The 12666-nt window shown below is 41.1% G+C and overlaps 1 protein-coding gene across 11 annotated transcripts in view; it reads left to right on the top strand.

Moving 5' to 3' along the window:
* The first annotated feature begins 1480 nt into the window (after positions 1-1480).
* Positions 1481-12666, top strand: part of Map4 (microtubule associated protein 4) — a 59773-nt gene continuing 48587 nt past the window's right edge. For all 11 annotated transcript variants that reach the window (XM_017797525.2, XM_029562319.1, XM_017797529.2 and 8 more), the window contains exons 1-5: positions 1481-1611; positions 3991-4104; positions 5746-5880; positions 7993-9120; positions 10279-10401. In XM_017797525.2, coding sequence (XP_017653014.1) covers positions 1518-1611; positions 3991-4104; positions 5746-5880; positions 7993-9120; positions 10279-10401 — 1594 coding nt within the window. In that variant the 5' untranslated portion in view covers positions 1481-1517. The remainder of the gene's footprint in view (positions 1612-3990; positions 4105-5745; positions 5881-7992; positions 9121-10278; positions 10402-12666) is intronic.

The following is a 12666-nucleotide window of genomic DNA, read 5'->3' as shown; positions in this document are numbered from 1 at the left end:
CAGCACTTGGGAGCAGAGGCAGGCGGACCTCTGTGAGTTCAAGGCCAGCCTGGTCTACATAGTGAGTTCCAGGACAGCTGGGGCTACAGGGAGACCCTGTCTCAAAAAGACCAAAAGGAAAAAAAGATATTTTAAGCATTTCTGCAAAGTCCTTTATCAGATTTATGACTCTCTCTCTCTCTCTCTCTCTCTCTCTCTCTCTCTCTCTCTCTCGTCTCACTCTGTTTCACTCTCTCTTTCTTTCAGTTTTTTAAAAGACAGGGTCTTTCTATAGCCAGAACTGGCCTGGAACTCACTATGTAGACCAGGTTGGCCTCTCACATAGATCCACCTGCCTCTGCCTCCCAAGTGCTGGGATTAAAGGTTTGTACCACCACACCTGACTTTTTTCTTTCTTTTTTTAAAGTGTGTGTGTGTGTGTGTGTGTGTGTATGATATGTATGTGTATGATAAATATTTGTAGGTCTGTATTGTGTGTGAGTGTGGGTACACCATGTGGGAGGTCAGAGACGATCTCAGATGTCAGTCCTCACCTTCCACTTTAAGACAGAGTCTCTCATTGCTCACTCTTATGTACACCAGGCTAGTTGGTCTATGAGCATCAAAAATTCTCCCATATCCACCTCCCTGTAAAGGGAGCATTGGGATTATAAACATATGTACTACTGGGGATCCAGACCCGGGTTACTGAGCTTGCCAACTACCCGACCCGTTTTTTATTTTTGAGATAGGGCTTCATGTAGCTCAGACTGGTCTCAAACTCACTGTGTAGCCAAGGCTGGCCTTGCACTCCTTCCTGATCATCTTGCCTTCACCTCCCAGGTGTTGGATTATAGCTGCCTTGCCTCTATATCCAGCTCATCAGTTTGTTTGCTTGTTTTTGGTCTTTTCAGGGGGAGGTCTTTTTGAGACAGGGTCTCCCTATAGCCCCGGCTGTCCTGGAACTCACTATGTAGACCAGGCTGGCCTTGAACTCACAGAGATCCACCTGCCTCTGCCTCCTGAGTGCTGGGATTAAAGGCATGTGCCACCACACCCGGCCCTGTTTTTAGTCATTTTAAGACTTTTAAGTGTGAAGTCAGTAGCATAGTGAGTTAGCAGAGGTATAGTCCAGGGTAGCCTCATGATCTTTCTGCTTCCACCTCTTCAGCATCATGCTACTGATATGTGCCGCCACAACCGGCTTGATGCAGCTTTTTAAATTTTTGTCATTTTAATTTTATTTGCTTTGATTCTATACTTGATTTTAGGTAGAAGGCCAAAAATTCAATGATTGCCTTAAATCTATTGATTAGTTTGAGAATTGCCTTCTTAACAATACTGAATCTTTTGTTCCTGAACAGAGAGTTCTTTTTCCTTCTCTAAAACCTTTTTGTTTTCTTGAAAGGTATTAGCTGGATGTGTTATATTGTTCTGGCTGCATACTTAGTAAACTCAAGATTGGAAAACAATGGTATCTTGTAACTTGCTTTGTTTCTGTATCTTAAGGGTCTCCAACTGAATTCCTTGAAGAGAAAATGGCCTACCAGGATTATCAAAACAGCCAAAGCTGGCCAGTAGACACAAGCTTTTGTTTCCAGCCTCAGCAAATGTTGAATCCTAACCAGACTGGTAAGTGCAAGCTTGTATCTGACTGTAACCACTACTCACATAAGCATTTTCTTTTTTTTTTTTTTTGGTCTTTTTGAGACAGGTTCTCCCTGTAGCCCCAGCTGTCTTGAAACTCACTATATAGACCAGGCTGGCCTTAAACTCACAGAGATCCACTTGCCTCTGCACAGACTCTGCCTCCCAAGTGTTGGGACTACAGGCATGTGCCACTATGCATGGCTTTTTAAAATGTATTTATTTATTTTTTATTAATTAGTTTTTAAAACATTAAAAATTTTTTAAATTTGTTTTATTAAATTTTGTTGTATTTCATACAGAATATCTCAATCTGAATCATCTTTAAAGCCCCATCTCCACCAGCACCTTCCCATACCCCTCCAACTGGAACCCATATACTCTGACCTGGGTGTTAAGGCCCACTGTGTCAAGCTAATGTCTCCAGGATTCCCAGTGCAAGTCCATCCTCTTTTGGTCTAGTCAGATCCCTCTCATCTATCTATCCAAACACCTATCATTTTCTTTCTTATTCTTTTTTTTTTAACAGAGCATAGGGTAGGGATTTATTTACAGAGGTGTGGGCTCCCCCCATTTATGGCTGCACTGGAAAGTCCACACTCAAATATAGATCCTGTGACTTCCCAATAGCCACAGAAAATGATGAGAGAGGTGCCTCTTGGCATTCTCAACTTAAAAAAATTTAAAGATCAAAAAATTTAAAAAGCAGCTTGAGATTTAATTCACATATTATTACTTAACAGATTTTTACTATGTGTGTATGTGTACACATACATACACAATCGCAGCGCTCATGTGAAGTTCAGAGGACAACTTTTGAGCATCTGGTCTTTGCTTCTACCATGAGTTCCCAGGAGTAAACTCAGGTCATCAGGCTTTCACAGCAAGTGCTTTTTCCCACTGAGTTATCTCACTGCCCTTAAATCTGCTTTAAAAAAATATTATGCCAGTTGTGGTGTTGCGTGTCTTGAACCCCAGCACTCAGGACTCATGAAAGAGGATCTCTGTGAGTTTGAGGCTAGGTTGGTCTCCATAGTGACCATACCATAGTGACATAATGAGTCACTGTATAGACCAGCCTTGCCTGGAATGCACAGAGATCACCTGGCTCAGAGACGGTTAGAAATACAATTTTTTTCACAATGTTCACATAGGAGGAACATTTCCTTTTCTGAGTTTCTTCTGTAGAAAACATTCTAGCTGACATTTTTTTTTTTTTTTGGTTATTTGGTTTTGGTTTTGAGACAGGGTCTCCCTGTAGCCCCAGCTTACCTGGAACTTGCTGTGTAGACCAGGCTGGCCTTAATCTCACAGAGATATGCCTCTCAAGTAGCTGATGCCCAGCTCTCAACATAGTTTATGGGTTTGGTTTTTAAATACTTATTTGTTTGTTTATTTTTATTGTGCATATGAGTGTTATGCCTGCATGTATGTAAATGGACCTGTGTTGTCCATTGCCCGGAGAGGACAGGAAAGGGTTTCAGATCCCCTGGAACTGGAGTTATGAATGGTTGTTGGCCACCACGTGGGTGCTGGGATTTAAACCTGGGTCTTCTGCAAGAGCAGCCAGTGTTCTTAACCGTTGGGCCAGCTCTTCAGCCCTGAGTTTGGTTTTTTAATCCCCCCTTCTCCCCAACACTGAAATAACAAGCATGTCTACCATATCATGCTTTTTTGTGCATGCTGGGAATGAAACTCAGGTCCTCATGCTTTTGTCACAGGCATTTTATTGACAGATCTATTTCCCCAGACCCTGGTTTTTTATTTTGTTTGCTTTTGATTATTTTTATTTTATGTATATGAGTGTTTTCCCTGCATGTATATAGGTGCGCCTGTGTCATGCAATGCCCCCAGAGGCCATAAGGCAGTATCAGGTCCTCTGGAACTGGAGTTAGGGATGATTGTTAGCTGCCATGTAGGGGCTGGGAAGTGATCCTTGGTCCTCTGCAAGAATGGCCAGTGTGTTAACCTCTGAGCCACTTTTTAGCGCCTGCTTTTTTTAAAAAACAAAACAAAACTTAAAATGAATGTCTTTTAGTATATATTGAAAATTCCATTTCCTCTATACTTAGAATATTAGAGCTGAATATAAGCTATGCTTTAGTTTTATATGTTTGTTGGCTATTTGACTTAGACAATCAAATCTTAAGAGAACAAGGGATTCCATTTTATTATCATAACACATGAACTAGTGAATGTTCATGATTTCTTTGCCATGTATAGTCATATATTATCTCAATTCATCTAATTTGCTACTGACAATACAAATGTAACTAGTCAACATTCTTCATAGGATAATAAAAGATGTTAATTTTTCTAATTACATTCTCTGAGAATGAGTTTTGTATTGTTTCTTTATTCCAGACCCCTTTAAGATGCATGATGATAGTGGCCTGGATGAGTTGCTGTTTCTCTCCAGTGGACCCATGAATGCTCCAGCAATCACAGGGCAAGATGAACCCCTGGAAGACAGTTTCAGTATGGCTTCCACTAGACTTACTGTTTCCTTCTCCTGTCTTATATCCACACAGCAAAAGACAAATGATTAAGAGAAAAATGAAAGGAACTAATTTTTTTTTTTTGAGGCAAATTTTTTTTTTAAAGTCTTTTTGAGACAGGGTCTCCCTGTAGCTTCAGCTGGCTTGGAACTCACTATGTAGACCAGGCTGGCTTGGAACTCACAGAGATCTGCCTGACTCTGCTGGAATTAAAGGTGTGCACCACCACACCCAGCTGAGGCAAATTCTTAGTAGCTCAAACTGGCTTTAACTGTGCAGCCAAGGATGGCCTTGAATTCCTGATCTTTCTCCATTTACCTTCCAATTCTGGTGCTACTGTCCCCAAACTAAAGTGAGGTTGTAACATAATTTCATCTATATATGGGAGGTATTCAGGGAATCAAAGAGAACTTTAGAATTATACCTTACATAGCACCTTCAACAAAAAACAAGTGGCAAGACAAAAGGTCTTCTAGGTTCTCTAGTGGCAAATTAGAGAATTAACACTTGGGCTGTTCAGGGACTGGTGACCTGCTTTCAAAGGATCTTGAGTACTATAACTTGAGTACTATAAACTATGATCATATTGTGTGTCCACATTTTACTTTTTCACTGTCTGGAAATAATTCTTTCAACTTATTATTAATTTTAATTTTTTATGCATATATATTTTCGGGGGGTCTCTTTTTGAGACAGGGTCTCCTTGTAGCCCCAGCTGGCCTGGAACTCACTATGTAGACCAGGCTGGCCTCGAACTCAACAGAGATCTGCCTGCCTCTGCCTCCCAAGTGCTGGGACTAAAGGTGTCCTCCAGCACACCTGGCTTTTTTGGTCTTTTTGAGACAGCTGTAGCCCCAGCTGTCCTGGAACTCATTATGCTAATTATATTTTTTGAGACAGGGTCTCCTGTATCAAATTCATTATGTAGTAAAAGATTACCTCTTCTAGCTGGGTGTGATGGCGCACACCTTTAGTTGCAGCCCTAAGGAAGGCAGAGGCATGTGGATCTCTTGTGAGTTCCAGGCTACATAGCAAATTCCAGGACAGCTGGGGCTCCAGGAAGACCCTGTCTCAAAAAGACCCTCCCCCCAAAAAAGGTATTTGGGGAACAAAATTGGACTGAAAAAACAAGGAGCCTATGCCAGATGGCACATGGCTTTATCCCAGACTAGGGAGACAGAGGCATGCAGATCTCTGTGACATGAGGCCACCCTGGTCTACAAAGCAAGAAAGCAAGTTTCTGAACAGCCAGGGCTACAGAGAGACCCTGTCTCAAAAAACCAACCCCCCCCAAAAAAAAGTAGAGAACAGAAGGTGGGGGAGGGGTGGTGGGTGGCAGTGGACAGGGAGATGGGGTGAATCTGAGAGAAAAGGTGAAGGGGTTTGAATATGGTCAAAAAACATTGTATAAAAGTCAAAAGAATCAACAAAAATATCATTAAAATAAATCTTTTAAAAAATTACCACACACTGAAGAATACCAGAAGTCTTTCCTGTAAAAATTTGTAATGGCTTTATTAGTCCATAGTTGTGTGTCTTCTTGGAAATACATGCAGCTGATTTAAACTATCTTAAAACTTGGTGACGAAGTTATAAGAATGTGTTTGTGTTTCAATATTAGGTGTGCCTCCCTATGATACCTTCACTCCCACAACTGTTGTACCCCAAGAGTGGTCTGTGGAAGCCCCAAACTCTCCACACTTGGAGACCTTTGTTTCCCCAGATGCGGTTACAGAAACTCTTCAACTAGCAACAGGTAAATCATTAAAAAAAAAAAAGTTTTATTAATTATTGGTTACAGTATTAGTAATCAATATGTTGTTTTTCAGCAGCTTATTGTAGGTACAGATAAATATTTCAGAAGTATTAGGAATGTTTTTAAGCTTATATTAGTAATAGCACATCATTATAGCTTCAGCACAATACTTGAGATTAAATGGAAAAGAATTTTTTTTTTTGGCTTTTTGAAGTAGGGTCTCCCTGTAGCTCCAGCTGTCCTGGAACTCACTATGTAGACCAAGCTGGCCTTGAACTCACAGAGATCCACCTGCCTCTGCCTCCTGAGTGCTGAGACTACAGGCATGTGCCACCACGCCCAGCTATTATGTGTATAAGTGTCATGTCTGCATATGTGTATACCCATGTCGTTCAGTGCCTGCAGAGGACAGAAGAAGGTGTTAGATCCCCTGGAACTATAGACAGTTGTTAGCCACCATGTGGGTACTAAGATTCAAATCCAAGTCTTCTATAAGAACAGCCAGTGCTCTTAACTGCTGAGCCATCTCTCCAGCCCTACATGCAGATTTTTAACACCAGAGACTTATTTTTTTGTTTTGTTCTGTTTTGAGATGGTGTCTTAAAATGTAGCCTATGCTAGCTTTGAACTTGAGGAATTTCTCTTCCTCAGCTTCCCAAATGCTGGGATTACAGGTGTGAGTGCCATGCCCTGTTGTGTTATTTATTCTGGTTTTTTTTTGTTTTTGTTTTTTGAGATAGGGTGTCCCTGTAGCTCCAACTGTCCTGGAACTCACTCTGTAGACCAGACTGGCCTCTTATCTCACAGAAATTCTCCTATTTCTGCCTCCCAAGAGCTGGGATTAAAGGTGTGTGCCACCATGTCAAGTGTGGCATTTATTCTTAATGAGAAGAATAACCACTGGCTCCTTTCTAATACTGATCACGTACCTGTATTATTTAAGTGTATATTTTCTTTGCCTTTTTTTTTCACTTCTAGTCTTCTTAGTACACTTGCTCTTAGCCAAAAGGCCAAAAAATGACTTCTTGTCTTTTTTTTTTTTTTTTTTTTTTTTTTTTTTTTTTTAGTCTTTTTTGAGTCAGGGTCTCCCTATAGCCCCAGCTGTCCTGGAACTCACTATGCAGACCAGGCTGGCCTTGAACTCACAGAGATCTGCCTGCCTCTGCATCCCAAGTGCTGGGACTACAGGCCTCCACACCTGGCTGTTGCTTGTCTTTTTTGTTATTTCTGTTTTGTTTTGGAGACAGGGTCTTATTATGCAGCTTCAGCCTGGAACTTGCTGTGTAGTCCAAGCTGACCTGGAACTTGAAGATACTCACCTGCCTCTGCTTCTGACAATTACTTGTCTCTTAGCATCATATATATATATTATTCTTTTAATACATTAATTTGCTAGCTTCCTATTTAGATGTAGGATTTGATCTTCACAAAAGCCAAATAATTTTTGTGCGATAAGAAAGTAATTTTCAGGACCGGAGAGATGGCTCAGTGGTTAAGAGCATGGCTGCTCTTGCAGAGGAGCCAGGTTCAGCTCTCAGCACCCACATGGCAGCTAACAACTGTACGTAACTCCAGTTCCAAGAGATCCGACAGCCTCCTCTTACTTCCTTGGGCATTGCACAACATGGGTGCACATACATACATGCAGGAAATACACTCATGTACATAAAATAAAAATAAAAATAATAAATAAAATTTTAAAAAAGTAATTTTCAAGCCGGGCATGGTGGCACACGCCTTTAATCCCAGCACTTAGGAGGCAGAGGCAGTTGGATCTCTGTGAGTTCAAGGCCAGCCTGGTCTACATAGTGAGTTCCAGGACAGCTGGAGCTACAGGGAGACCCTGCTTCAAAAAGACAAAAAAAAAAAATTTTTTTTTCAAATGCAGAGCTATGATTAGGAAATAGCGGGCCCTAAAGTTTTGTTTTATTTTTTTTTAAGACGGAGTTTCCCTGTGTAGCACCGACTATAGCTGACCTGGGACTTGTTATGTAGACCAGGCTGGCCTCAAACCCACAGAGATCTGCTTGCCTTTACCTTCCAAGAGCTAGCATCAAAGTTGTATGCCACCACACCTGGCAAATCCTGAAATTTTTAACTTATTTTCCTTAGAGCCATCCAAGGAACTAGAAATGGAGTCAGTAAAAGAGCAGCCCCCACCTGAAGCATTGGAAATGATGGGACAGAAGACTACTATCCCAGTCCTATCTACTGAAACAGGGGTATCCACAGCCCTTGACATGACACCAGCCACAGAAACAGAGGTAGCATTGACTGAAGATATGGAAGAACCCACCAAATCTGATGTGACAGTGGAAAAAGACATACAGCCATTCATGGATTCAGATATATCCCTGGTCAAGGAAATAGTACTACCCACAGAAGCAGAGGTGGCTCCCTTTAAGGATGTCATCTCGCCTATAGAAGCAGATGTGTCTTCAGCCAAGGATATTGCACTGCCTGCAGAAAAAGAGGTGGTCCCAGGCGAGGATGTGACACTGTCCAAAGAAACAGAGCAAACAATTCCTACAAAAATGGATTTGGTCCCACCTGAGGATATAGAGATAGCCCCAGCCAAGGGTATGGTATCACTCTCAGAAATAGAGGTACCACTGGATAAGGACACTGATTCAGCTACAGAAATACCTCCAGCTGAGGAGATGGCCTTGTCCTCCAAAACAGAGGTGGTCCTAGCAAGGGACATGACATTGCCGTCAGATACCATGATGGTTTTGACCAAGAATGTAGCACTGCCCTTAGAAACAGAGGGAGTTCTGATCAAGGACATGACTCCATCCCCAGAAACAGAAATGACCCTGGGTGAGGATACAGCTCCACCCACAGAAACAAAATTGGGCATGGTTAAGGACACAGCTCCACTCCCAGAATCAGAAGTGGCCCTGGGCATGGAAGTCACTACACTCCCAGAAATAAAGGTAGTTGAGCTCAACAGTGTTACCCCACTTTCAGAAAAAGAGGCAGCCTCAATCAACAATGTGAAACCAGAATCAGAGGCTGCACCAACTAAGGATGTAGCTCTGCCCCCTGGAACAGAGGTGACCCTGGACAACGTTACTCCAGCCAAGGATGTTACACCACTCTTGGAAACAGAAATAGCACCAATTCAAATGAAAGACAAGGAAATTGGGCAGATCCAGGAAGGACTAAGTGAAGATTCCCACTTAGAACCTGTGCAGCATGAGGGACAGTCAGCTGTACCTCCTTCCATGATTTCACCAGGTACAGGCTTCTGCTTGTTCTCAGTATTTCTGTCACCTGGGATAGACTAAGGTGCAGATGTCATGCCAGGTAATAGATAGTCTCACTGCTTTGCAAGTCTACTCATTCCCGCTCTCCTTCCTTCCTCCAGTAGCTAGTACCTTGTTCACCCTAAATGAAGCATTAAGATAAAATGTATGCATCTCTGTTACCTCATCTACATAGTGACTTGTATCTGGTCTCTCTGTAGCCCCAGCTGGCCTGGAACTCACTGTGTAGACCAGGCTGGCCTTGAACTCAGAGGTCTACCTTCCTCTGCCTCCCAAGTGCTGGCATAAAAGATGTGCACCACCGTGCCCAGCTCTCTTCAGTTTTTATACATAAACTCTTTGCTCCTAAGTAAGGCTAATCTGTCCTGATTTTGCAACAAGTCCCATCTCTTTTATTCAAGTATATTGTCTCAGCCACCATTCTCCTTTCTGCTACTTACTAATTTAATCCCCTTTCCATTTGATCATTCCTGCCAGCTTACAAAAGTATTTGTTGGAACTGGGGAAATGGTTCAACCATTAAGAGCACCTGCTGCTCTTGCATTACCTGGTTTTGGTTCCCAGCACCCACATGGAGGGTGCCATCTGTATCTTCATTTCCAGGGGTTCTGATACCCTCTTCTGGACTCTGCCAGCACTGCACACACATGGTGCATATACATTCAGTAAGCAGAACACTCATACACATAAAAATAAATTTTAAAAAAGAGAAAAAAATGTTGAGTTTTGTTTGTTTCAAAATATTTTTTTAAAAGGGTCAACAAGATTGCCTAGTGGATAAAGGCACCTGCCACCAAGCCTAACTACCTAAGTTCAACCCTGGGACCCACATGGTGGAAAAATAGAACTGACTCAGGAAGTTGTCCTTTGACTTCCACATGTACACTGTGGCACACACACTCACACATACACTGCATACATACACACTAAATGTATACATAAAAATTAATTTAAAAATACAAAACCAGAAACCCACCTGCCTGACTGCCTTCCAGCTGCCTTTATCGGTTTTCTGCTGCCTGTTATAGAATGCTTCAAAAACTATTCTCGTCTCCAATCTATGACAGGTTAAAAAGAGTTGAAATACTATTTATCTGAAACTTAAATGAATTTTCACTATTATCTTTAGAACCAGTCAAAGCTACAGACCAAAAGTATAACTTGCCAACAAATGAAGATTCTGTGTTAGAGAAATTGGAGCCAAAAGAACCACTGAGCAGTCAACCTTCTGAACACTCAGCAGAGGCCTCAGGTAATGCAAAGTTGCTGTTTTGACATAGCAGAGACAGTAATACTGTGTGCTGAAGGTAGACAATGTACCTCGTTCCTATGTTGTCTGGTGGTATTAGCACAAATTATGCCATCATTTTTCTTCAACAGATTCCATTTTCTTTAGGCAGAAAGTAAACTTGGTGTATATCTTTAAGTTACCACTCTGCCAGGGCTGGAGAGATGGCTTAGCAGTTAAGAGCTGTTCTTGCAGGAGACCCAGGTTCAAATCCCAGCACCCACATGGCAGCTATCAACTGTCCAAAATTCCAGTTCCAGGGGATCTGACGGCCTCTTCTGTCCTCCATGGGCATTGCACGACAGGGGTGCACTTACCTACTCGAAGGCAATACATGCCTCTGCTTCCACCTCTGGATTAAAGGTGTGCTCCACTGTGCCTGGCTCATATTTCACCTTTCAGTGGACCCCTAGCTGGGTATAGTGACTCATATCTATGTTCCCAGTGCTCAGTAGGTGAGGCAGGAAGCTAGCCTTGGCTACATAGCAAGCTCCAGACTCTCCTAGGCTGCATAGTGAGACCCTGTCTCCAAAATAAAACAAAGAATATCCCCAAATAATAATTTTTAATATTTTGAAACAGGGTCTTGCTATGTAGCCCAGGCTGACTGAATTTGTAGCAATCCTCCTGCTGTAGCCTCCTGAGTGCTGGAATTACAACTGTGCACCACCATGTCCAGTTCCAAATAATTCTTAATATACATTAAACTTGGAGATATTCTATCCTAAGATACTTTACTACTTAAATTTTAATTATTCATTGATCTTTTTTTTTTTTTTTTTTTTTTTTTTTTGTCTGTTTTTGAGACAGGGTCTCCTTGTAGCCCCAGCTGTTCTGGAACTCACAAAGATCTGCCTTGCCTCTGCCTCCCAAGTGCTGGGATTAAAGGCATGTGCCACCATGCCCGGCTTATTTGTTGATCTTTAAGACTACATTTTTGTCAGGCCGGGCACATATACAAATACATGATTTATCAGTGGATGATTTTTCCATTTACTTTTCTGTGACTGTGATTGGCATGTGAGTTCCTTAAGGTTAAAGGTCATGACTTCATTTAGAATCTATGAGCTTTTCACTGTCTAGGTAGCACCAAGTAGGAGCTAAATACATTGTTTTTTAAGTGTTTTATAGACTGAACATATCAGTAAAGCTTAATTAAGGGCTAATTGTGTACAAAATGAATCATGCCAGCATGCATAGATATTCAATACTAATCCTTGCCTTTGAGGTATTATTGAGATACTATGGAGTATATGTAGCCTCACAGGGTTTTTGAAAGAAGTTATAATGAACCTGAGGTAAAAAATAAATGTCAATATTTAGAGAAATTTGGAAAGATAAAGATAAGAAAAAAATACTACTTAAGTATTTTAAAGTTCTTTGAAATCAGTTTGGTGAGTCAGACTTGACAGGAGCTGTCACAGACCTGGTCTTAATGAGACTTTCCAGGAGCTTGGATATACACTGCATTCCTTTTTGAAACTCTTCGAAGGGTGCTCATCCTAATTGTTGAAATTGTTGTTAACCAGCTTAACATTAACTACATTTCTTTTGAGAAGTACATTTAGGAACAGAACATTGAAATCTAACACATTTGTCTTTTAAAGTAGGATGTTCTGGTTTTATAATGATAAGAGGGTATTTTTTTTTTTTACAAAAATATGAATTTTGTTTTGTTTTTGTTTTTTTTTTTTTGGAGACCCCAACGGCAGAGAAAATTTAGGGGCAGGGGATAGGGAGGAGGCCCAAGTGGGGGGGGGTGCAGGAAGGGGGGAGGAATTATTTGTTTTTTAAAGTATCATAAGTCTGGCCTTCTGGTCTGTTTTTGTAAAATCAATCTGATTGATTTGACAAAGGTTAGTATAATATTGGCAACAGAGTCTTGGAATTATAAATTCCTCCCAAAATTACAAAAGAGAAAGGACAAAGAGTTTACCATCTTGTGATAGAAGTGGGGCTCCATTACCTATTAAAAATTACATTCAGCACCCGCATGAAACCATCTGTAACTCCAGTTCCAGGGGATCCGATGCCCTCTTCTGACTTCCACAGGCATTGCATGACATCAGGCAATACACGCATACACATAAAATAAAAATAATAAAATATTTAAAAATTTCAACAAATATAAATAAAGGAGATTTGTAGATATTAAACACTTACTATAGAAGTTAGAAGATTTGGAATGTTTTAATATATTGTAAAGATGTTTGAAATTCTTTATCTGAG

Source organism: Nannospalax galili, unplaced genomic scaffold (genome assembly GCF_000622305.1).
Source record: "Nannospalax galili isolate Female #2095 unplaced genomic scaffold, S.galili_v1.0 scaffold1050, whole genome shotgun sequence".
NCBI lineage: Eukaryota > Metazoa > Chordata > Mammalia > Rodentia > Spalacidae > Nannospalax > Nannospalax galili.
The sequence above is the reverse complement of the archived record's forward strand: the minus strand, read 5'-3'. Positions and strand labels throughout refer to the sequence as shown.